The 26,105-nt window shown below is 35.1% G+C and overlaps 1 protein-coding gene across 8 annotated transcripts in view; it reads left to right on the top strand.

Moving 5' to 3' along the window:
* The window catches only part of CDH18 (cadherin 18), a 1,512,838-nt gene extending 1,493,599 nt beyond the window's left edge, over positions 1–19,239 (top strand). For all 8 annotated transcript variants that reach the window (XM_056824266.1, XM_056824267.1, XM_056824271.1 and 5 more), the window contains one exon: positions 15,657–19,239. In XM_056824266.1, coding sequence (XP_056680244.1) covers positions 15,657–16,147 — 491 coding nt within the window. In that variant the 3' untranslated portion in view covers positions 16,148–19,239. The remainder of the gene's footprint in view (positions 1–15,656) is intronic.
* The last annotated feature ends 6,866 nt before the right edge of the window (positions 19,240–26,105 follow it).

The raw sequence follows: 26,105 nt of genomic DNA on the forward strand, positions 1-26,105 counted from the left end.
CCAGAGTTAACTGCAGGGTCTCTAGGAGGAAAAATGTATATGACACACTTTTAAATATAATTTGTATTATTAACATTTTCACCATAACTTTTTAAGACTAGAACATTTTTAGAAAATTAAATCCAACCCAGATTTTGAGTGTTTGTTTAATTCTGAGGTATAAATTCTTCCTCTGAAAATTTAACAATTAGCTTTTGGAAGCCTGATAGAGCTCACTCCATCACATTTTAGCATTAGATTTTTTTTTCTGGAAAAACATATAACATTATAGCCCATCATGATAATGAATATGGCAGGAGAAAAATTAGGTCATTATGACATAAGCATGTTTTTTCTATAGGATGATGAAAAATCATTGCTCTCTTGGAATTTTCTTCTTTGTACTGGGGCAATGTATATGTGGCCTAAAAGAGGAGTAATTAAATTTGATGTTGGCGTACTGAATAAGTCAGCGAGAAAGAGTAGGGGATACCTATCCACTGGACCTGGAGACAAGAAGATCTTAGTTCAGATCTGATCTCAGATACTTACTAATTTTATAATCTTGGGCAAGCTATATATAACCTTTGCCTGCCTCAGCTTCCTTACCTGTAAAATGGGAATAAAAACAATACTTACATTCTGAGGTTCTTGTGAATATAAAATGAGATATTGTAAAGTCATTTGTAAATCTTAAAACACCATAGCCATTATTATAATATTATTATTATATGCTTTAAAAGCATTCTTTTTCTGCCTCGTGGGGTAATGTGTACACAAGAGGAATTTCCAGTTCTCTACCATATATATGGAGTAGATTCACACAAGGAAGGAGAGAATCTGGGAGAGAAATATGTCTACCTCATGTCATGAAAATATAAGGTCCTTAATCCAAATAGTAACCAATACTGAAGATTCATGTTGGCTATTTACTTGATATTTAACAAGATTTAGAGGAGATAGGATGTATTGTAAAAAGCTCCGGAGCTAAAGTAAGATTGAGTTCATATCCTACCTTTGTTACTACCTATGTGAATTTGGCCAGGCAAGTCATTCAACCCTTCTGGTCCCTCATCTATAAAATTATAGGCCTAGATTAGATCTAGTTGTTGTCTAGCTTCAGTGCTGTTACTCTCTCTTTCAATGTCCCATGAATCCCAATGCATTCAGTTCCTTTCAATACTTTCATGAGCATTAAAATAAAATTCACTTAAGACTTTATTGGGGGAGGCAAAAAAGATTATATCCACAGAGGAAAGGAATGAAACAAACATTTAATATGCATTTTTATGTCAGGAAATGTGTTAAGCACTGGGCATTTTTTGGTCACCTTCCTTCTATGACTATACTCCTACCTCCCTTAGAGATTTGCACTCAATGTTTCAAAGACTGACTGATGACATTTGAATTTGATCTCTTCTTTTTTTTGCTTTTGTTTTTATTTGTTTGCTTTTCTTATGTTATCATCTGGAAAATACTGAACTTTGAAAGTAAATTTGAATCATTTTCATATACATTTGGAGACCAATGATCTATTTTAATTCATTTTGCAAAAAATGTTAAATTTGCTTTTTTGGAAAAAATAAAAATAATGTTTTTTTCTAAATTTTATATTTTTGTCTCCTAAAATCTCATGGAAAAAAAAAAAACACATTTCTATACTTTTTTGGTGAAAGAAATGTTTTATCAGTTTTATTGAAAGTTCAAAAGTCAATTCTTGAGTGGAATAATCATAAGTACCAAGATAATTACAGTTCTTGCACATAAATATCAATTTTTAGTCCCTATATAGTATTCTTATATCCTATAAATGGTGAAAATGATGTTCGTGTGTTTTAGTCTATTCTTTTGACTTGTTTTAAGGCATTTTTTCTCTCCTTTCAATTAAAAGGAAAAAAGAAGAAATTAAAACCCTTGTAACAAATATGTATAGTTGAGTAAAAATATATATTCCTGTATTGGCTGACCAAATCCAAAATAAATATATATCTATATTTATATCTATATCTATATATCTATATATATATATATCATAATTTCCTCTGGAAGTCCATTACATCTATGTCAGGAGTCAAATAGCAAGCCTCATCATTGCTCCTCTGGAATCATGTTAGTGTATTGATCAGAATGCTCAAATCTTTCAAAGTTATTTGACTTTACAATTTATTTGCTTTTTATTTTTATTTTTCCCAGGTTATATGTCAATACAATTTTTAATAATCATTTTATGACATTTGACGAGCAATGTTCTTTCCCTCTCTTCTACCCCTCACCCTACCCCAAAACAGCCTATAATATGATATAGGTTGTACATGAATTATCATAGAATACATATTTCCATGTTTATCGTATTGTGAAAGAAGATACATTACTTAAACTAGAGAAAAAATCATGGACAAAATGAAGTGAAGAACTGTATACTTCAATCTAACCAATTCAATTTAACTTTTTTGAATACTTATAGTGATTTAAAGCTTATAAGTAGGTAGTAGAACAACTAATTCATTTTAATAAAGTCTTTCTCTATATTAAGCCCAAATCTACCTCTACATCTTCTACTCATTTATCTCTAGACCCAAGCAAAAAAAAAGATTTACTTATTTCAAACTGGTAAATACTTAAAGAAAATTGTTATCATTCTCTTCCCTACATGCCATCACTTCTCTAGTATAAATACCATTAGTTGCTTTAACTGTTCCTTCTATAGTATGATTTAGAATCCCACCACTATCCTGGTTAAATATTTATGGAAACACAAATGCAAAAAAGCAGAAATAATGAATGCAGCCTTCTCAGATCACAAGGCAATAAAAATAATGATTAGTAATGCTACATGGAAAACCAAATCTAAAACCAATTGGAAATTAAACAATATGATACTCCAAAACCGTTTAGTTAAAGAAGAAATCATAGAAACAATTAATAATTTCATCAAGGAAAATGACAATGGCAAAACATCCTTTCAAACCTTTTGGGATGCAGCCAAAGCGGTAATCAGAGGCAAATTCATATCCCTGAAAGCTTATATTAACAAACAAGGGAGAGCAGAGATCAATCAATTGGAAATGCAATTGAAAAAACTCGAAAGCGATCAAATTAAAAACCCCCAGCAGAAAACCAAATTAGAAATCCTAAAAATTAAGGGAGAAATTAATAAAATCGAAAGTGATAGAACTATTGATTTAATAAATAAGACAAGAAGCTGGTACTTTGAAAAAACAAACAAAATAGACAAAGTACTGGTCAATCTAATTAAAAAAAGGAAGGAAGAAAAGCAAATTCACAGCATTAAAGATGAAAAGGGGGACAGCACCTCCAATGAGGAGGAAATTAAGGCAATCATTAGAAATTACTTTGCCCAATTATATGGCAATAAATACACCAATTTAGGAGAAATGGATGAATATATACAAAAATACAAACTGCCTAGACTAACAGAAGAGGAAATAGAATTCTTAAATAATCCCATATCAGAAATTGAAATCCATCAAGCCATCAAAGAACTTCCTAAGAAAAAATCCCCAGGGCCTGATGGATTCACCTGTGAATTCTATCAAACATTCAGAGAACAGTTAATCCCAATACTATACAAACTATTTGACATAATAAGCAAAGAGGGAGTTCTACCAAACTCCTTTTACGACACAAACATGGTACTGATTCCAAAACCAGGCAGGTCAAAAACAGAGAAAGAAAACTATAGGCCAATCTCCCTAATGAATATAGATGCAAAAATCTTAAATAGGATACTAGCAAAAAGACTCCAGCAAGTGATCAGAAGGATCATTCACCATGATCAAGTAGGATTCATACCAGGGATGCAGGGCTGGTTCAACATTAGGAAAACCATCCACATAATTGACCACATCAACAAGCAAACTAGCAAGAACCACATGATTATCTCAATAGATGCAGAAAAAGCCTTTGATAAAATACAACACACATTCCTATTAAAAACACTAGAAAGCATAGGAATAGAAGGGTCATTCCTAAAAATAATAAACAGTATATATCTAAAACCAACAGCTAATATCATCTGCAATGGGGATAAACTAGATGCATTCCCAATAAGATCAGGAGTGAAACAAGGATGCCCATTATCACCTCTACTATTTGACATTGTACTAGAAACACTAGCAGTAGCAATTAGAGAAGATAAAGAAATTGAAGGCATCAAAATAGGCAAGGAGGAGACCAAGTTATCACTCTTTGCGGATGACATGATGGTCTACTTAAAGAATCCTAGAGATTCAACCAAAAAGCTAATTGAAATAATCAACAACTTTAGCAAAGTTGCAGGATTCAAAATAAACCCACATAAATCATCAGCTTTTCTATATATCTCCAACACAGCTCAGCAGCAAGAACTAGAAAGAGAAATCCCATTCAAAATCACCTTAGACAAAATAAAATACCTAGGAATCTATCTCCCGAGACAAACACAGGAACTATATGAACACAACTACAAAACACTCGCCACACAACTAAAACTAGACTTGAACAAATGGAAAAACATTAACTGCTCATGGGTAGGACGAGCCAATATAATAAAAATGACCATCCTACCCAAACTTATTTATCTATTTAGTGCCATACCCATTGAACTACCAAAATACTTCTTCACTGATTTAGAAAAAACCATAACAAAGTTCATTTGGAAGAACAAAAGATCAAGGATATCCAGGGAAATAATGAAAAAAAAACACATATGATGGGGGCCTTGCAGTCCCTGACCTTAAACTATATTACAAAGCAGCAGTCATCAAAACAATTTGGTACTGGCTAAGAAACAGAAAGGAGGATCAGTGGAATAGACTGGGGGAAAGCGACCTCAGCAAGACAGTATACGATAAACCCAAAGATCCCAGCTTTTGGGACAAAAATCCACTATTCGATAAAAACTGCTGGGAAAATTGGAAGACAGTGTGGGAGAGACTAGGAATAGATCAACACCTCACACCCTACACAAAGATAAATTCAAAATGGGTGAGTGACTTAAACATAAAGAAGGAAACCATAAGTAAATTGGGTAAACACAGAATAGTATACATGTCAGACCTTTGGGAGGGGAAAGGCTTTAAAACCAAGCAAGATATAGAAAGAATCACAAAATGTAAAATAAATAATTTTGACTACATCAAACTAAAAAGCTTTTGTACAAACAAAACCAATATAACTAAAATCAGAAGGAAAACAACAAATTGGGAAAAAATCTTCATAGAAACCTCTGACAAAGGCTTACTTACTCATATTTATAATGAGCTAAATCAATTGTACAAAAAATCAAGCCATTCTCCAATTGATAAATGGGCAAGGGAAATGGATAGGCAGTTCTCAGATAAAGAAATCAAAACTATTAACAAGCACATGAAGAAGTGTTCTACATCTCTTATAATCAGAGAGATGCAAATCAAAACAACTCTGAGGTATCACCTCACACCTAGCAGATTGGCTAACATAACAGCAAAGGAAAGTAATGAATGCTGGAGGGGATGTGGCAAAGTAGGGACATTAATTCATTGCTGGTGGAGTTGTGAATTGATCCAACCATTCTGGAGGGCAATTTGGAACTATGCCCAAAGGGCGACAAAAGAATATCTACCCTTTGACCCAGCCATAGCACTGCTGGGTCTGTACCCCAAAGAGATAATGGACACAAAGACTTGTACAAAAATATTCATAGCTGTGCTCTTTGTGGTGGCCCAAAACTGGAAAACGAGGGGATGCCCATCAATTGGGGAATGGCTGAACAAACTGTGGTATATGTTGGTGATGGAGTACTATTGTGCTAAAAGGAATAATAAAGTGGAGAAGTTCCATGGAGACTGGAACAACCTCCAGGAAGTGATGCAGAGCGAGAGGAGCAGAACCAGGAGAACATTGTACACAGAGACTAATACACTGTGGTATAATCGAACGTAATGGACTTCTCCATTAGTGGCGGTGTAATGTCCCTGAACAACTTGCAGGGATCCAGGAGAAAAAAACACCATTCATAAGCAAAGGATAAACTATGGGAGTGGAAACACCGAGAAAAAGCAACTGCCTGAATACAGAGGTTGAGGGGACATGACAGAGGATAGACTCTAAATGAACACTCTAATGCAAATACTATCAACAAAGCAATGGGTTCAAATCAAGAAAACATCTAATGCCCAGTGGACTTACGCGTCGGCTATGGGGGGTGGGGGGGAGGAAAAGAAAATGATCTATGTCTTTAACGAATAATGCTTGGAAATGATCAAATAAAATATATTAAAAAATATTTATGGAAACAATATAACTTTGCCAATGTCCTTTGGAAAAATGGCATTAGAGGAATGGAGTTTAGATGTGCTCTGATGAAGGCAGAGTATGTTGTGCTTCCATTAATGCATTATCCTTTCTGGAGCTGAATTTACTTGATTTTTAAATGGCACAACAGATTAGGTTAGTTGAACTCTAAAGAGTCTAAAGACCCTTTCATCTCTAAAATTCTTTGTTTTTCATCTCAGAATATTACATTATATGGATTTTTAATATTTTATTTATCAGATACCAGAGTAATAAAAAGACTTACCTTGGGTTAGAAATGTTTGATAATTTTTTAAAAAATTCTTTCACAAACAAAATGGAATTATTTGGGTCATCAAATAAATACCTTAATATTAAAAAGTGTACTATCCGGGTCCTCCATCACAAGGGGACTTTAAAAAAGCCATCACAATTTTAAGGTAATTTGTAAATCAACATCCAATTAAAACACTAGCTCATAGACCCCAATCAATGTGTTTCTTTTGCTAGACCAAAAGGAAGCCATACTCTTTCAGAGCAAAAGATATTTAATCAAACAATATAGCAAAATAAGTGACCATAAGAATTCTTCCATTTATACTTATTCTGCATATACTTCCATTACTTCCATAGGGAGGAGACACACACAAAGAATATTTGTAACTGAAAATAATTATGAAAAGACACATATCTAAGGAACATGTATGGCCAAAGAAGTCATAAATGGGTTCTCTTGGAAAAAACACATGTGGCTAAAGAACATACATGGTTAGGAGCAACTTTTACTTCAGTACCACCTTGCTTCACTGTGCTGCTCTTTACTGCGTTCCTCTAATCTCTGTTTAGGTATCTAACATTATTGTTCTCTACTACCATCTTCTGGTTTTCATTTATAGAATAGTTTAATTTTTGAGCTGCTCTGGCCTCTCTGGATCTCAGCTCTGGAAAGATCAAAGCCTCAGGCTATTTTAAATATTTTTCAATTCATAATCCAACTAGAGACCAGTTAGGTAGCTCAGTCATTTTCCGTCATATTTAACTATTCTTTAGAAATTAAATTTGCCTTTTGGCCCTTGCCCCTTTTCATTTATCTAAGTTATATTTTTCAAATAAAATAGGTCCTTTCGGAGCTGTGGTCCCCAAATAGGTTCTTGCCAGCTACTAGATGCACTCCATCCTTCATCAGGTGCTCATTATCTATGCATTTTAAACCACAACACATATATACAAATTCCATTCTAAGACACCATCATCTTAACCATCTTTCTCTATTTGCCTTTTTCTTTAGAAGACACCAATGATGAACACCACACTAATGATCCCAAAGGCTTCATTTTTCTTTCTAAAAATGTTCTAGGTTTCATTTATCACTGTCAGTTATGCCCACCTGAGTCACTACAAGTGGATAATAATTCTCTGGTCTCACAAATGTAGGAAGGTTCCGTTTCAGTCTAGATCAGAGATTTGGGAGAACTAGAAATCTCTCATTGTTATCAGATTAATGAATAGCTACTTTCTTACTCTTTATCTCAGGAAGTCACCAAGCACCTCTATTTGTCTCTTCTTCCTGTGACCTTTATTGGATGATATCTCACCTGGCAGCGGCAATACTTCTTTCATCACTCTTTAGAGGACAGGCAACTGCTTCTTACTCTATGGAAATTGCCTCATAGCTCTTATTTAGCTCTATCTCTCCTACAGTTCTTTTACTTCCCTTTTTTCTTCTTTGTCACATCACATTCTTCTCCTCTTCAACCTCCTGACACAGGCCATAATTCCCTTCTGCCTGTTGAAATCCTTTTTTCTTTGTTTTCACAAAGAAGCTTATTTGCTGTATTATTTTAGTTTTCCAACTTTGCTTTTTGTTTCATTTAGTTATAAGTAAAAGTTCATTCTTCCATGCAGAGAAAAATGTATGGATAAAAAAGAACACCTGCCCCCCACCCCCCACCCCAGCTGTAGTTGTTATTTAAAATGGGGGAGCAGGTTGAGGGCTGTGATTTCAAGAATTCAGAGATTTCCTGGTGAGATAACCAACAATACAGATCAGCAACTCTTCTTCAGCTTATAATTTTAGAATTACATCCTGTAATGAGTGATTCAGTGATTTGTTTAGTCTCATATCCAGAATGTATAAGAGGCAGGATTTGAACTCATCACTCTGTCCATTATATACAAAACACCGTTTCTCTAACTTCTAATGAATTATGCCATGCCCCTCTAAAATATCTGTGATTTTATGCTGATAGATAGTTGAGTCCCTGTGTTGGGGCCACAGGAAAATATAACAGTAGAATCTTCCCAAACATGATCATTAGTTGCTACCACTTGAGTCAGAGAGAATCTCTGATATCTTTGATGTCATATTATCTTTCATATAATCTTTACAAGTTAACAAGAATAAGAGAGTTCAAATATGAATCTCTTATCTTTTAAAAATTGCTTTTATTGAACAATATTGCTTTGACCCAAACTGCCTTACTTAAAATTTCTCATTAAGGCCATTTCATTTCCCTTCCCCTCTACATTCTTTTGCACAGGCAATTCCTCAGGTCTGAAATTCCCTCCCATTTTGTCATTGAATTTTATATTCTATAGCTTCCTTCCAGATGTAGGTCAAGGTATTTCTAGAGGCCTCTCTGTTGCAGTTATCCCCTCTAAAATAACTCTGAGTTTCTATTGTATATCTTTTATATTAATTTATCTTTATACATTTTGCGTAACAACAGTATAATATAACCGAAGATCAGGGACTGTATGTTTTAGTATTTCTGGCCCCCATATCTAACATCATCTGGTTTACAGGGTATTTAGGTACCTGATGGAAGGACCTACTGTGTTTGAAAGGAATAAAGTAGCTAAATGAAAGCAGACTAATTATTGAAATTATAAAAAGACTGGCCATTTCTGAAGGATAACTGGACATAATTGAAAATGACCGAACTATTTCACTGACTACCAATTTCTTGAAAGTTGAATTCCAAGCTCTTTTTTTGATAATGGCTTTCAAGTAGTTCAGTAATTCTTCAATTGCCCTCTTCTTGATCAATTTCCCAGGTCAGTTGTTTTTCCATTGAGATATTTCAAGTTTTCTTCAATTATTTTTTGTTCTTTTGATTTTGTTTAATTGTTCTTGATGCCTCATGGAGACATTAGCTTTTACTTGTCCAATTCTAATTTTTGAGAAATTATTTTCTTCAGAGATCCTTTGTACTTCCTTTTTCATTTGGTCAGTGCTTTTCCTGTTAGTTCTCCTTCTATCCCTAAGACTGTGACCCAGAACCTCATGTGGATAATGCAACAGAATCCTGCACCTGCTTACTTGTAGTCTCCTTCTGTCCAGTTTTCATACTCCATTTTAGCCTGTGCACAGAGATCTCTGGAAGTTGACTCTTGAAGCTGATTTAGTCATGCCCAAGCCTGCTGTTGGCTTGCATTGGCAGGGCACTTCAGGCTGCTTGGGCTGGGGCTTAGGGCATCATTTGGAACTTGTGCCCACTGAGGGAACATCCATGGCTGGGCATTGGGGTGCCTTGCTGATGGTTTATGCAGGGTTTCAGGGAATTCCTGCTGTCTTAGAATGGGGTTCAGAATCTCCCTGCCCCACCTTATACTCATCAAGAGATCTTTCCTGCCAACCTTTCAAGGTGTTTAAGCTGGGAGATTACCTCCTTTTGTGGGTTCTGCCACTCCAGAATTCATTTCAAGACTTTATTTTAACTCTGTTCAAAGGGGTTGCCTCTACTCTGCTATTTTGGCTTCTCCTCTTGAAACAATGTACTTTAACAAATATCAAATTGGTTATTAATAAGTGGGTTCTCTATGAATCATAAATATATGTGTAGTCTGAAAACTGACTAATTAGAGCAAAGGTTAAAGTCAGTACCAAACTAGAAGGCAGGGTTAAGTTGAGAAGATACCAAAATTACCAGAATGCCAAACTGATTTATTCAAGTAACCTAGTGACCACAAGAAATAAAAAGGAAAACTGTCAATTGAAAAGACACAATTATCACATTTAATGAGGTAAAACAACTTTATCAGTTAGGAAGTGAAGAGAGCCCCTGATAAACATAAAATTATAAATATTTGATCTCTATCTGGCAGAGGGACATGGCATCAGTTGGCAACATCTATGTAGAATATGTACTCATTTATAAACTGTTACAGACAAGGACAGTGGTATTTTATTGGTAATGTGTCTTCACAAAAAAAGTGAAGTCATGAAGAAGAAAACTAGTCTAAACAATTTTGGTATGGCTTTCATTTTTTTTTAATTTCCTCAAACTCTTTCATTTGGTTTTTAAAGTCTTCTTTTGGAGGCTGTATCCATTTTACATTTTTTCTGTGAAGTTTTAGAAGTGGGTATTTTAATTTCACTGTCTTCTGAATTTGATTTTCTTTATTTCCAAAGCAGCTAGCTATGGTTGATTGGGTACCTTTTTCTTTGGCTTACTAATTTATTTTTTTTATTTAAATATGAGATATTAAAGTATGAATTCAATTTAGATCTGACCAATGACATTTACTAATGAAACTAGAAAGAAGGGAGGGATAAAGGATTAAAAGAGCATATCCACTATGTTTTCATAATGCAATGATGTTTGCATAATCAGAGATTTTTTTAAAAATAGGCAAACAGTGTAATAAAGTCTTGTATTTTTTTCCAAGAATCTGAGTTTAAATCCTCACTTGGCTATTTACCACTTTACATTGGGCAAGATAATTAACTTCTTTTGGTTTCAATTTCCTCACCTGGAAAATAAGGGAGTTGGACTAGATACCCTCTAAGGTCCATTTTAGTTCTATGGCTATGATGGTATGATCAATAATGAGAGTAGAAGCAGCTCTGGTATCTCAATCCCTGATGACCTATGTGTGGAAGAGGAAATGAAATCCAGTAGAGTAGATGGATCAGCTGAGATCTATAAAGAAAAAAATCATGTTGGAGGTTACAATGTCAAAAGCAAAGCAGCTTGCTGTCAGAATTATCTGAAAGTATAAACTCTACGAAGTGACTGAACAAAATCCTGGATTGAGGAACTTAGATTCAGGGTGCCTGGGATTAAATTCTACTTCTGCCACAGAGTAACCTTTATAAATTTGTGACAGCAAATCACTTAATCTTTTTGATCCTATTTTCTCATTTATAAAATGTAACATGATCAAACTCATTCCCTCTAAGTTCCCTTCAGTAAATCCATAACATAATGATCTTCTAATTACAGACACACACACATATCAAAACCAAACCAGAAACATGAATGATGACTCTTGCACCAATAATTCATGTCTCACATACCAATTATTTAATTTCTATAAATTCTTCATGAGGAAATATACATATATTCAAATTCCTAAATATGAAAAGATAACAAATAGGCTTTTATAAATGAAGAGAGAAAGTAAATTTGGGAAAAGGTATTCAAGATGTGAGAGTCCAGTGTTTATACCTACTTAAATACATATAATGCATGTGTCTGTGTGTGCATAACATATATGTATATACATCCACACATATTTTCAATTTTGGAAAAGCAAAAAATGTGGGTGATCCAAAGGACAATGATAGATATACTTTTGATATAAGTGGACCACAGAACATTACCAAAAGAAGCTTCTTTGGAGAAAGTAATGTAAAAGATATTATCCAAGACATGGATAATTAGGGAAAGTGGGCTAGTTATCCAACAAGAGCAAAGGATCACAGATGGATAGCCCATTGTCTGCACTGATCACACGTTTTTGTTTTTTGTTCTTTAACTAATAATATTTCTAAAACAGTGTGAAATAGGAATCATGAGAGTGGACTGTTTTCACTGTGAATGCCTCTAAATTGAATCTCTATTTCAAAGAATGCTATATCTTAGTTTCAGTTGGATACATTATAGCATATTAAATAAGAATGATTTTTCTCTTCTCATATTTGCATATGTTCTTAGCATAAATTGATACTTTATTTTATCAAAGGACTTCTATATAGCTACTGACATACTCATATATTATGTATTTGTTTGGCAAGTTTTATTTTCCATTAAGCAAATGAAAGCTAAGTTTCTCAGAGCCTCTGACTTTTCACCTATAAAATAAATATAAAGCTTGGACTAAATCCTATGATTAGATAACCATTAATGTCCTTTGTAATGTTACATACTGTCGGTATCATGTATAATACCAGCAAACCTTGGTGATTGACATTAAATTAGCTCTATACCCTTTAAAATTCCACTGACCCCATTTACCTCTTGTGTACTCCCATAACTCCCATTGACATTAACCACCAACCATCTCTGCTCTGTGGAAAGTGGTTGATTTATTGAATGAAGAAAAAATGTTGTACTAAATAAATTAAGGAGTCAGCAGAAATAGGTGTTGCAATCTAAAGCAGCCTCCTCATTTAATCATAACTGTGGCCTGAGAAATATGGTAGGTGATAAATCTAAATCAGCAGAAAGAATGAAGTGAGTTAGCTTCAGGATGCTATTTGAGCTTTTGAATTATATTGCTTTCTAACTAAAATGTAAATGTCAGGGCTATCTGGTACCTGGCCATTCCTTAAGCTGTATAGTCATGTATACATTTATTGGATATACACGGTGGTAGGCTTTTCATAATTCTTGCTAAAGAAAAATAGTGTATGAAATTTTTTCTTTGAAATATAAGCACTGCACTCAGGAGAGCATTTAGCCATATCACAAGTACAGACGTAGCTTCTACTTTTCTCTACATTAGATTTTCTGGCTCCAAATATAGGGCTCTTTCTGATGCTTATTATAAGGTAAACAGAAAGGGGATAACCATTTCTGTATTGCCTGCTGTAATAAATAAAAATTAATCTTGGAGACTTCATACTAAATTGTTTCAGGAATCTTGCTGAGCTCTTTACAAATATTTTCTCATTTCTTCCTCATAAAACCCATGGGAGGTAGGGCTGTTTTTGTTCTACTTTATCATCAAAGAAACTGAGCTAAAAAAAGATTAAGGGACTTTCCCAGGGTCACACAACTAGTATTTGAAGATGGATTTGAACATTGGTCTCTCTGTTGATTGCTGACCCAGTACTCTATCCCCTGCACCACCAGGTGCTTCAAATATATAACACTACAGATGGCAACGCCCCCCATCCCTACTCTCTTAGCTTTTTGATTGCATGTTTAGCTCTCTTTGTATCCAATAGGGACAGATGGCTTTTCCTGGCCTTTTTTTTTTTTTTTAATATTTCTTGATGGTAGCGAACCTATCTACATTATCTTTTTTTTTTTTAATTCGTATCACTATAAGAGGTCAGGTTCATAGTAGTTGCTCAAGAAATACTTGCTAATTAATTGCCAAGCTATTTGGTTCATAACAGATAATGCACCCTTGTTGTACCTTTCAGACTGGACAAATTACATTTGTTTTGGCCTAGGATACTTCAACCCATAACCTTGAGAATCAGTGATGTACGAATTTCAGTCAGAGCCATTCTGGGAGGGTAGAGGGAGAGAGAAGATGAAAGTGGAAGGGGGTACATTTTAGGATCATGGACATTGGAAATGGAAAACACAAAGAACAATAGATTTAGAACTGAAAAAGACTTCAGAGACCATTGGTCTCAACCTTTCATTTTACTTATGAGGAAACTGAGTCTGAGAGAGGATAATTGAATTGCCCAAAGTCACATAGGTAAAGTAGCATCCTCATTTTGGTCCTCTGGCTCAAAATGTTTTTGTTTTTGTTTGTTTGTTTTTTCCTATTCTTCCTCTCTTCATTTTACTAAATATAAAAGCCTGTCGAATGCTCATTTATCAGTTGAGATCATAAATGTGTGAAGTCAACAGGCCTGCATATTTACTGTAAAATCATTACATTGAGCCTCAATACTTGTCTCTGACTTGTGGCTTTACCTTTAGTCATATATGGATAGAGACTGACCCTCTGATTTCATTTTGTAGGGTGAACTCTATGTGAAGAAATCCTTTCTACTTAAACATGATAGCACCTTCTCTACAATGCAGACAACCCCCTAGAGATTTGAAAGTTTAAGTGATTTACCTAGGGTTCCAAAATCAGTATTTGTCAGAGATGGTTTTGAAGTCAGTCTTCCTGACTTCAAGGCTAGTTCTCTATTTTTTTTAACTATATTCTTTTAATTAGCACACACACACACATATTCATTTTTCTTTTCTCTGGAGAGACTGCTTTTTTCATTGGTGTAATGAACTTCCTGGAAGGGAACTCCTTTAAATGCAAATAATCAACCCTGTCTGTACCTGATATTCATATAACTGATGAATCTCATATTGTCAGAGGCCAAAAAGGGAAAGCTGTACAATCTAGTTCTTAATATACATTCTACTTGATTGTAGTATAGGAGATATTCTAGAAACCTTAGTTTCTGAACTCACTGTTCCCTTTGCCACAGACATTAAATTAAAAACAAAAACAAAACAAAAAACCTTTTGAGTACATTCACAAATCAATATATGATTCTTGGATAAAACTGACTTTTGCACCAATTTCCATGTCAGAGTAAGTCCTCCATATGCACCATGATTATTTTCTATCCAATAGAGACTTTAAAAATCTCCAAAATTAACAAGTTTTTGTAGAAGCATACAAGAGAAGGTATGACTTAGTTTTTAAAATTAAGTGCAGTAGAGTCAGAAGGCCTGGGTTTGTCATGATGATCACAATTGTTAGTTTGGTTTCTCAATACAAATCACTTTGCTTCAAAAAAATCTCAATTTCTATAACTGTGAAATGGGATAATGATGTCTATGTTACTTACCTCATAGTGTAGTGAGGAAAGTACTTTCTGAACCATAAAGTTTATATAAATAACTGCTAACAATTGTGTAGCACCTAAGGCTAAGTCCTTAGGCACTGTGCTAATTACTTTACAAATATTATTTCATGTGATCATCATAGTCCCAAGAGGCAATTATAATGGCCATTTTATAGATGAAGAAACTGAGGCAAATAGACATTAAGTGACTGGCTCGGGGTCATGCAACCATGTCTGAGCCCAGATTTGAACAGGTCTTCCTGACTTCAAGCTCAGCGATCTATCCACTGCACCACCTGTTACCAATAATGAAAAAAAGCCAGTACTTCCCATTGTTACATAAATTTATGTGTTTTTATGAGATGCCCTGATACGACAAAGAGTTATTAACTTCTGTTATGATATGTTGGTTGTGAGGGTAAAATTTGGAGATAAAAAAAATTAAAAGGGTGACCATTTCAGCCAAACAGAGGAAAATTTTAGGTTTTCCCTTGGGATTATCTCTTTAAATAAGATCCATTAAAAGCTAATGAAACAATAACCTATCCCATTTTTTTTTCCCTCATTCTTAGTCTGTACGTATGAAGCTTCGTCTTTCAATTTTTCTGACCAAAATTCTCTTCCACTTTCTCCTCAGCCATTGTGGTTCTCTTCATCACTCTCAGACGCAGTAAGAAAGAGCCACTGATCATTTCTGAGGAGGATGTGCGGGAGAATGTCGTCACCTATGATGATGAAGGGGGCGGGGAGGAAGACACGGAAGCCTTTGACATCACAGCCTTGAGGAACCCGTCAGCTGCCGAGGAGCTGAAATACAGAAGGGATGTTCGGCCGGAAGTGATGTTTACACCGCGACACCAGCCTTCTTCCGCTCTTGACAGTATAGATGTTCAGGAATTTATTAAACAAAGACTGGCAGAGGCCGACCTCGACCCCAGTGTCCCTCCCTATGACTCTCTACAGACATACGCTTATGAGGGTCATAGATCTGAAGCTGGGTCCATCAGCTCCCTGGATTCAGCCACGACACACTCAGACCAGGATTACAATTATCTTGGCGACTGGGGGCCGGAGTTTAAAAAGTTAGCTGAACTCTATGGAGAATTAGAATCGGAAAGAACAAGTTAGGGATGAGCACTCTTGGAATTGGCTTCCTGGGCAACTGGATATATAAGCTCAAGTAATGGGAACGCTAAGGGATGGCAGTAGTGCTGGAAACTGAGCAAGCCTGTACACAGTCTCTATAGAAACAAGTGCCCTTTTCATGTTTGAAACTGGGTTCTTTGATGGGAAGAAAGTCAAATTTTGAAAATACAGAGAAAAAAAGAAGCTATTGTTCCTTGTGTATATTTTTTAAATGCTCAATAAAGTCTGTGGTACCATTTCATTAACAATACCCTAAATAAGCCAAACAATGACATTTTATTGCAATATGTTTTCTTTTTCTCTCCTAAATCTTATCTGAAGGCAGATGAATCCAAACGCTCCCAATAACTAATGTGTAATGTTTGTAGAGGTGGTACCTTGGAGTGTGAATCTAAATGGAGATGAGCCTTGTATTTCCAGTTCTCTGGGATAACTGGAGAAAGCCCAGACTGAGACTTTAGCAGGCACCCTGCTGAAATGGCAGACCTCATCATTTCTCACCCCACTTGGGCCTTCAATTAAATTGAACAAAGCACCAGGCTTCCCTGAAGTGGACTTGTATGCCTAGTTCCTTTCTGCCCTCCCCTCGTCTTCTCTCCATAAGAAAATGATGGAGCATGGGGATTTGCTGCCTGTACTGTTATGTATGCAACTTCTGAGCACCAAATGTGCACTGTTGCGGAGAGCGGAGACTTGTCTCTGTTACCTTTTTTCTTCTTTCTTTTTACCTTTTTTTTTTAACTGGAGAGTTTCTTTTTTCCCCAAGATAGAATGAATGATTTAAAAGTTATTGTATACTCAGTGAAGCAGAGGAGGCATGGGCAGACTTCAGGAAAACAACAAAGAAAGGGAATATTAACCTCTTCCACTGTTTGGGTAACTTGGTTTCTGGGTTCAGTGACTAGTAACCAGTTCTATGCTGCACACTGTATTGAGAATTAAATATCATAAAAAAAATGTTTTTTCCCCTATTTCAGATTAATAAGTTTACTTGTGAGAAAATATAATTAGTAAAAATAGAGAATGTTGGGCCTCATGTTTGTTAGTTAGTTAGCATTTTTTTAAAAAAAAGAAAACATTCATTTCCGCAATAAAAGAGGAAAAAATTCAGAACTGCTAAGTTAATATAAGTTGGACAGAACTCCAATTGGCAGTCACACATATCTTTGTTGTTTTTCTACTCTCTTCATCCCTGCGGTGCCTTCTCTTATATTCTAATTCTTTTCATGTTCTTCCCCTTTTATTTTCTTTCTATTTTCGAGCATCTTGAGCTCACTAAAACCAAGAAGAGGAAATAAACATAGAAAGAAGTTTTATCTTTGTGCATAATATAAAGATCATTCAAATTCATGTAGATGATTAAATTACTCTATAAAACTCATGAAGATGGTTAATGAGATAAGTGATGAAAAAGACTTCAAAGTATTTAATATTTAGTTATAATAGCTTCCTGGAGTTGGAAGGGACCTGAAAGAATAGAAACCAGATACTTTAAATTAACTTTCAATTATAGGTTGGAGGTCTGGTCAAAAGAGGTAATGATCAATAATACTAAGGCTTCTCCCCTCCTCTTGGTCTGTCTCATAATTTATATGCCACATAATTTTGTTCAGAAAAATATTGGATTGGCAAAAAATGCGTGTGTGGGTGAGGAAGAGAAGAGATTCAAATAATAATGATGTAAATATTATGAGATTAAAAGAACAAGGATAGAGTTTGTTTTAGGGGTTTGATGACTTCTATGGTTTTCTCAGATCTAGAATGTTCTGATTTTTAATTTTTCAAGATATAAAATTGGGTTTGTCATTTATCTAAACCTACACTGTATTTTATAATTAATTTTTTCAAGTTATATTCTGCCTTACATTCTCTTGCTCCCCATTAAGAATTTAGAAATGAAAAGCCACCAGTCATGATAAAGATAAATGACCCAATGCCACTATGTAGGATATCGAGAATATTGAAACAATTAATATATTTTCTGAAGGCTGACCTTACATATTAGAAGCTCCTCCTATAAACTATTAAAATCTCTTACTAAGCAAAAATTTTGATTAGTTCAAATTTTTCAAAATTTCCCTGCAAACTCAATACACACACACACAGGCACAGGCACAGGCACATACACCCTCCTGCACCCCAACTCCTTATCTGAAAGTAAAGGTATGGTATATGGTACATTGGAAAGCACCTTGGACTTGGAGATAAAAGTTCTGGGTTCTCTCAGCTCTGTTATTTATGCAGCCTTGAACAAGTCATTTAAACTTCCAGCCTCAGTTTCCTCATCTGAAAAATGGGGATAATAATACCTATCTATTCTGCCTACCTCACAGGGTTGTTGTGGGGATAAAATAACATATGAAAGTGCTTTGTAAACTGTAAAGCACTATTAAAATATAAGGTATTATTATGATTATATTTTGTCAGAGCAATTGTCTACTTCTGATTGGCCTATGATGCTTCCAAACACACGCACGAACACACGTGCATTTCATGCATTTATATATAAAAATATATGTGGCTTTATATTTTTACAACAAAATATATATTATTCATGGGACACCCTCATGGAGCAGTCAGGAGTGGGGAGGTATTATCTAAATATTTCTATTTAGATAGATCTAGATACAGATAACAGATTCTAACATTTCAGCTTTCTCCTAACTAAGATGATTTTTCTTTTGAATTTGTATTTTTTCCTGATTGTTTCAAAGCCTTGTAGGCATGGACTATTAGTATGTATTCTTTGACAATGGACAAATCTAAGTATTTCACAACAGTGGGAGAAACCCTTGTATGTCCACCAAAACAACATAAGCTATAGAGGGAGTGTGTTTTTCCCTTTACTCTTTTTATGGATCACAGCCAAGTGCCCCAATAAACTGGCAGATGTCAGTCGGCTTTCTGATCCTACCCTTGTGCAGACTATTGGATTTAGCATTTGCTTCTGAAACTGCCCAGTGCTATTATATTAAAGTTTGGAGTTTGGGGAACCAGGTAAATTTAATTTGAATAATTCTCAATTTGTGTTTCAAGGCTGAGAAATAAAATGTAATTTGGGTTTTTGCACTGTCTTAGCTTTCCAGGTGTTGCTTTATCATTATTTGCAACATACTGTTGTGTTTCACTGTGTAAAAGCTCATTCAAATAAGAAATACAATGACTTTGGGGAATAGTCTAATGGCACACATGCTCTGATTATGCTAATGTTGCTTTTTACACACACCTTGACAAGAAGACAGTCCCTTTGGGAATGACTCTATATATTCATGTTATAACCCTTCACATCTGCCCAGAAACCAGAGTGCCAAGCTTTGAAAGCCCATGCTAGGTTGGGATCAGTTAGACTTCTGTTTTGTTTTAGTCTAGTCACACACTATAAAATATTGGGGCTTTGGTGTCACGAAATTACACACATGTTCTGCCCACAAACATCAATATATATATATATGTGTGTGTTCTTCCTGACGGATCACTGGACCATCATCATGGTTTCATAGTCTAAAACAAATATTTCTGGCCTGGGGCTCTCCTCCCATTTTATTTTTTAAAATACATATAATGTTCAGTGCCATTGACATTAAACTAATATTTGGGAAGGAAATGAACTTCCCAGTGTCATAGACTATTGTAACATTTCAATTTAGGAAAAAAGTTTCATTAATTGAAATATTAAAAATCATGTTTACAAACAACAAATCCCTTTCCCCAAGAAATTTTCTTAGGAATTTCTTGATACCCAGTTTTACGTTATTTCTCATCTATTAAGAAAATACTTTTTAACATTCAGCTTTTTTTCAGATTTCTGACACATTTACTGATATGTTCAAATGTCATTTATGCCGTGCTGTAATTTAGGATAAAAAAACAGGTGAAGAAGTTAAGAAGACTGTTTTCATATGCTCCATGGATATAAACATATCTTTAGTCAGATTGGGACATATGTTGGCCCATCTAAGCATGTCCATAAGCTTAAGTTTGACATTTCTGGGTCTAGATGGAATATTTCTTTGGCATCAATTTCCTCCTGTCCTAAAATATAAAATTTACTCTGGGTATGTAATAAAAGATGTTGTCTGCCAAGCCATGTTGAAGGTGGAACCTCCTGAATCAGAAAGAAAGATCTTATCTAAGTTGTTTCTTACCAGAATTTCTTAATACCATTTTTCCTCTGACAATTTAAATGAAATCAGAGATACTAAACAAGTCCTGGAGAAAAACCATTTAGGTCCTGTGCTTCAAACCTTGCCTCTGGCAGGAGAATTTAAAGGTTATAATGTTACCTAAGAGAGTGCTGTTCCCAGAGTTGATTTAGGTTTTCTCCAAAGGCTTGAGTGATAAGATAGCCTTTGTGAGGGAAATTGTACACAATTACACAAGGAAACACTGTCAATTAAAAAACTACAGAATATTTTGAAAGTGAAAAACACATTCGAATCAGTGCAAAAATAGTTTAGGATAAAAGTGAAAAATTAGGCCAAATAAATATAACCAACTCATTTAACATCGTCATGTTAACACACAGCATAAGAGAGATGGTGCCTGTGTCTTTTCCTGGTGAAGAGCGGAATAAAAATCGACTTGGTTGTTCCTTGCTGTCTTTGAACATTTGGCATTTTTTGAGGTTCTCTCCTTGGCCCTTCTGTCTTTCTGTACTATTTACCTTGGTAAGATCATTCTACAAAACTTCAATAAAGTCCTTCCCTCTCCTCTGAGCTAGAGAACTAAATCTCCAGCTATCATAGAATATGTGCACATGAATATTCCATGGGTCAATCAAACTTCACAGATCTAAAACTGTAATTATTAGTTTTACTTTAAACTTGATACTCCTTCTAACTTTTCTGTTTCTACATATGGCCTTTTACCCTATCTCCCTTGTCTTAAAAGTTAGAAGAGAAATAAGCATTTTTATTAAGCACCTTGTTTGGGTGACGCACAAAGTACTTTTGGGTGAAGCACAAAGTACTTTACAAATATTATATCCCTTGATTTTCATAACCCTGGGAATTGGATGTTATATTACTGTCCTCATGTTACAGTTGAGAAAACTGAGGCAGATAGAGTCTAAATGACATGGTCCAGCATCTCACAAGTAGTAAATGTCTAATGCAGGATTTGAACATAGGTCTTACTGACTCCAGGGCCAGAATTCTATTGTCTATGCTACCCAAATGCCTTTGTTGGCATAATCTTTGATTCTTATCTCTTCTTTACCTCTCATTTCCAAATAATTACCAAGCCTTTTAATTGCCTTTCAGCAATATTTCTTCCATCATTCCCTTCTTCCTAATTCACGAGTTTTTAATCAGGAGTTCACAAACTCCTTTAAGACCCAGTGATGAATTTTAAACTGTAGGGTCTGTGGTAGTGGTGGCAAATCTATGGCACAGTTGCCAAAGATGGCACACAAAGTGCTCTCTGGGCATAAGGCTGCCCTCCCCACCCCTCCAGAGCTCATTACTAGAAAGGTAGAGGGGCTCTGGTGGAGCTGCTCTCCTCCCCCTCTCCACCACATCTGAAAACATTTTTTTTTCACTTCCCCTACCTCCCTACCCAGTAGCTAATGGGAACACACAGGAGATAAGGTGGGCAGCTCACAGGTGGAAGAGCTGAAGGGGAGTGGAGTTCTCAGGCCGATCCCCTCCCCCTTTCTTCATGTGCCTCTCATTACCCTACCTTCTGCTCAGCAGCCCAATGGAAGCGCTTCCTCCCTCCCCTGTCTGGAGGCAAAGGGGGTAAAGGCACAGAATGGTTCTCAGTCTCTGGTGGCACACTGGCACAGCACTCAGTCTAAGGGTTTGGGGCGGGTGGGGTGGGGGGACCTGGCACTCTATCTCTAAAAGGTTTATCATCACTAGTCTGGGGGGAATCTGTAGGTTTATTTTTAAAAATTAAGAATTATTTTAATTAATTTGTTTTTCTTTTAATCTTATTTATGTATCAAAAATATTCTGAAAAGGGGTTTTATGAAATAAAAGGGTTCAGAACTTCTAATCCCATTTGAATCTCTATCTTAGAATAGATCTTCATTAGCAGCTACCTAGAAAACGAATAAACAAAAAACTCCTGGGTAGTTAGAGCTATCTAAAAGTGGAAAGAGCTGACCAAAGAAGTTTCCTCTATGCAGAGGTCTCCAAGGAAAAGCCGGTCTGTCATTTGTTGTAAATTTGGTGAAGAAAATTATTGTCCAGAAGCAGATTGAAGTTGATGACCTTTGATATTCATTCCAACTATGATATTCTGTAATTCGGATTCATTCACTCTTTGCCCCTCAGTTGAATAGTGCCTGGAAATGATGAATGAGTATGAAAGTGCCAGTACTGTACAGCCTGAACACATATTTCCCCCTAAATATAATTGAGCAATGTGCGAGGAATGTGCATAGAGTGAATACTAAATATTTATACTTAACCTCTGAAATGCTTTAAAAGCTTGTTCAGAGACCAAGAAAACATAACTGAAATATTTCCAGCTTTAAAAAAAAAGTTGCACATTACAAAATTTATCTGTTGTAGAAAAATACCTTTCATGATATTTTTAGAAAAAACTTCCCCAAATCTCTTGTCCAAAAAATAAGCATTTGGTAGCCCCCTTTCGAGATAGACTACAATCATGGACAAAATCTATTGAGGAATGGAGACATCTTTAGCCTTTCTCAGAGGAACCCCGTTTGGCTTGTTTCTACAGGAAGATTGACTGCTTTGGACCTGAGGTGCAATTCTGTATTTCTACTTCTTAATGGAGATACCTACCCCAGATAGTCTTTAGCAATTCAGTAGAACCACAACTGAATGCCCTGGAAAAACTGCCAAAGAACTGAAATCAGGTAAAAGATACTCTTCGACTAATTCCTTAGTGAATTAATCATATTTAGTCAAGTTACTTGGCTTTCATTTGCCAGGACAGAGCAAATCTCAGAGCAACCCCTTGGAGTTAAGGAGTTGAAAACATAAGCTGTTTTTATGTCACTTAAGATCAAATGTAAACTAAGAAGGAAGCATGAAATAAAGGGAAAAAAGGTCTCTGGCAGGAAGTAAATTCTTTCAAAATACCCTAGACTAAGAAATTTATGTATCCCATTTTCAAAAATAGCCCAATACAATGTGAAGGATAATAATTAAGACTGGCACAGAAAGAATAGTATTATTCTTGCTTTTCTATTTCTGCCTCAAAGTAGCTACTTCTTCCCCCCCCAATCAATATTTTTTTTTAAAGAAGCATTCTGTGACATGAAATCAAGGATACCTATTAACTATTTAATATTATTAAATTTTACTTTAATAAATAAAGGGGTTTGGGATAAAACTATTTTTTCATAAAAACAGTCTTTTTTAAACAAAAAGGGTGCTTCACCAGGTGAAGGAGTACTATGTTCATACATTTTACCATACTTACTGACATGAAAAATCTTTACTATTACATACAACAGAAATTTCAGGTCCTATTATAGGATTTTTAAAAAGCGAATGAAATGTTGATATGCAAGAATTCTTGAAGCTTTTCTTTTCCAGTGAATATGTTGCTCTTGCTTTGCTTTGAGGTTTCAGAACTATGGATATCTCAGCTGTCAAAGATTTTTATTGAGATACCAGTAGCATCAGTGAGAAGAAAATAGTTAGCGGTCGTAGGAATTAATGTGTGTAACTTGACCACAGGAACTTCCCCTTGACTCCGAATTTACCCATTTTGTCTCCCACTGCAGCCTCTAGAATCAGCAAAGGAACATTAGGGCTGCCTGGGTCATAAAAAGGAAATCTCTATAAAAGATGAGCTTTGGGAAATATAATGATAACAAGGCCTTCAAGAAGTTTACAAAGTAGGAGGTATGGCTCTTTATCAGGATTTGAGGTGTAGAAAAAGGGTCAAAGTCGAGCTATAAATTCAAGCCTGCTTGTGGGATTGTAAGCATTTCATTACTTTCCCCATCTATAAAGACCTAACAACTGCCAAATCTTGCAAAGAAATAGAACACAAGAGTCATGGCAAGGTAAATGTGCCTCAGGAAAATGATTGCAACAGTAACTTGGATCATAATAGAATTCAATCCAACACACATTTATTAAGTACCTACTAGATATAAACTGGGGACACAAACAGGAAACAATCCCTTGTCCTCAGGGACCATACATTTTCCTAAGATAAAAATTGAAAGTACATACAAACATATTTTTAAGAAGGCAATCTCTTGACATCTAAAGCCTTGGATCAGTTATTTTCTTTTCTACAATTGAGAAATATCGTACAATGTTAAATCAGTAACATCAGCATATCACTTTAGCCACTCTCCAAAAAAAACACATTAGGATTCATTCAGAAAATATTTTAAAATGAAGAATTATTAGTTATATGTAGCTGGAAGAGTGGATCAGATATTAATATTTATGTGTTTGTGTATGTTTATATACATCTGTGTATATATGCATATATCTAAAATCTCTAAATTATTAAAATAGTCCTCTTTTCCTCAGTTGCTTTCCTCTTTTTCCCCCTTCCTTACTCTTCCCTTTTCTCCATCCCTTTATAGCTCTATTTTTCTTATTTTCCTCCACCCACCCCACTTAGATATTTTTAGAAAAGCCTTTCAAAATGTCATGTAACATCAATTCATCTAGCTCATGGATTTTCAGACAAGTTAAGAAGTATGTTTTGTCTTTCTGAAGTAGAAAGTGGTTATCATGTTATTTTCATGGTTTTGGTCTTCAACACACTCTCCCCTGTCTATCAATAATCTCACTTTGATTGAGCTCTCTTCTGCTCTTCCTCCCCCAAAAGTAATGAAAGCAAAATTCCATTTAGGAAAAAAAAAATTTGTTATCTTTCTGTCAACATTTCTTATTTTACTGAAGTGACTGGATTCCATTTTTCTTAGGATATACATGCATACATACAAATACAAATACGGACAGACATACATTCTGATCTTTGAGCAGAACTTAAATATTAATTTTCATTTGTCATTTCTCCAAAGATAGACCAAGGGAAAATAATTTTAATAAACATATAACCATATAAATAGGAGTCCAACCTGCAAGGAAACTAATAATCAAAATGATTAATTTTCAAACTAACTTCTTTAGATTATAATCTCTAATAAGGATTTACAAATTAGGAAGTATTTTTTCTCTTTAAATTGTATCTCTCCACGTATAGCCCATATCAGGAAGAATGTTATTAACTAGCTTTCTGCTAATTGGCAACATTTTATTTGTATAGAAAATACAGCAACATTGATCTAACTCAACTGTTATTTTATTCATGCTCAGAAAGCATAACTAATAAATTTGTCCCAATCTGCAGATCAAATCAGTGTTTTGTAGAATTTCCCGGTTAATGTTATAATCTATTTATAGATCGAAGCATAATTTCTGTTAGTTTCATTTTGGGGTTCAGTTAAATTTCCTGCCCACAGTTAGTCCTTTGTGATTTTTGTTTTGTTTTGCATTTTCATCAGGGTGAAATAAAGGCCACACTATAATTGTTACACTCTGTTACTCTGACTGTTTAAACAGGCATTGACACTTTTTTACCTGAATTTATGGAATCTTGGACATCAGCTCCACTGAGACATCCAGAGGAAGCTTTGAGCAAAAAGAAAAATGCTGAAGTTCCCAAGAGCTTATTGGGTGGGAGAAAAACAAGACAAACAATAATTTGCCAAAGGGATAGGAATTTTCTACCTTCTTGAGTTCAGTCTTTATAAATCTAGAGTTTGGTGTATTGGGCCATAGATAATAAAGGTCAAGCGTTGGGGGGCAGGGAAGGACTTTGGTAGGATGTAGCATAAATCTTTGCATTTACAAGTAAGGAAATGGAAAGACATATTCCATATGATTAGTGACAGAACAGTGTGTAAAATTCAAGCCTCACAATTCTCAATTCAGATTACTTCTGTTTGCCTCAGTTTCCTCAACTTTGACTTTATCCATAAGTGATGATA

This window comes from Monodelphis domestica, chromosome 3 (assembly GCF_027887165.1).
Source record: "Monodelphis domestica isolate mMonDom1 chromosome 3, mMonDom1.pri, whole genome shotgun sequence".
Taxonomy (NCBI): domain Eukaryota; kingdom Metazoa; phylum Chordata; class Mammalia; order Didelphimorphia; family Didelphidae; genus Monodelphis; species Monodelphis domestica.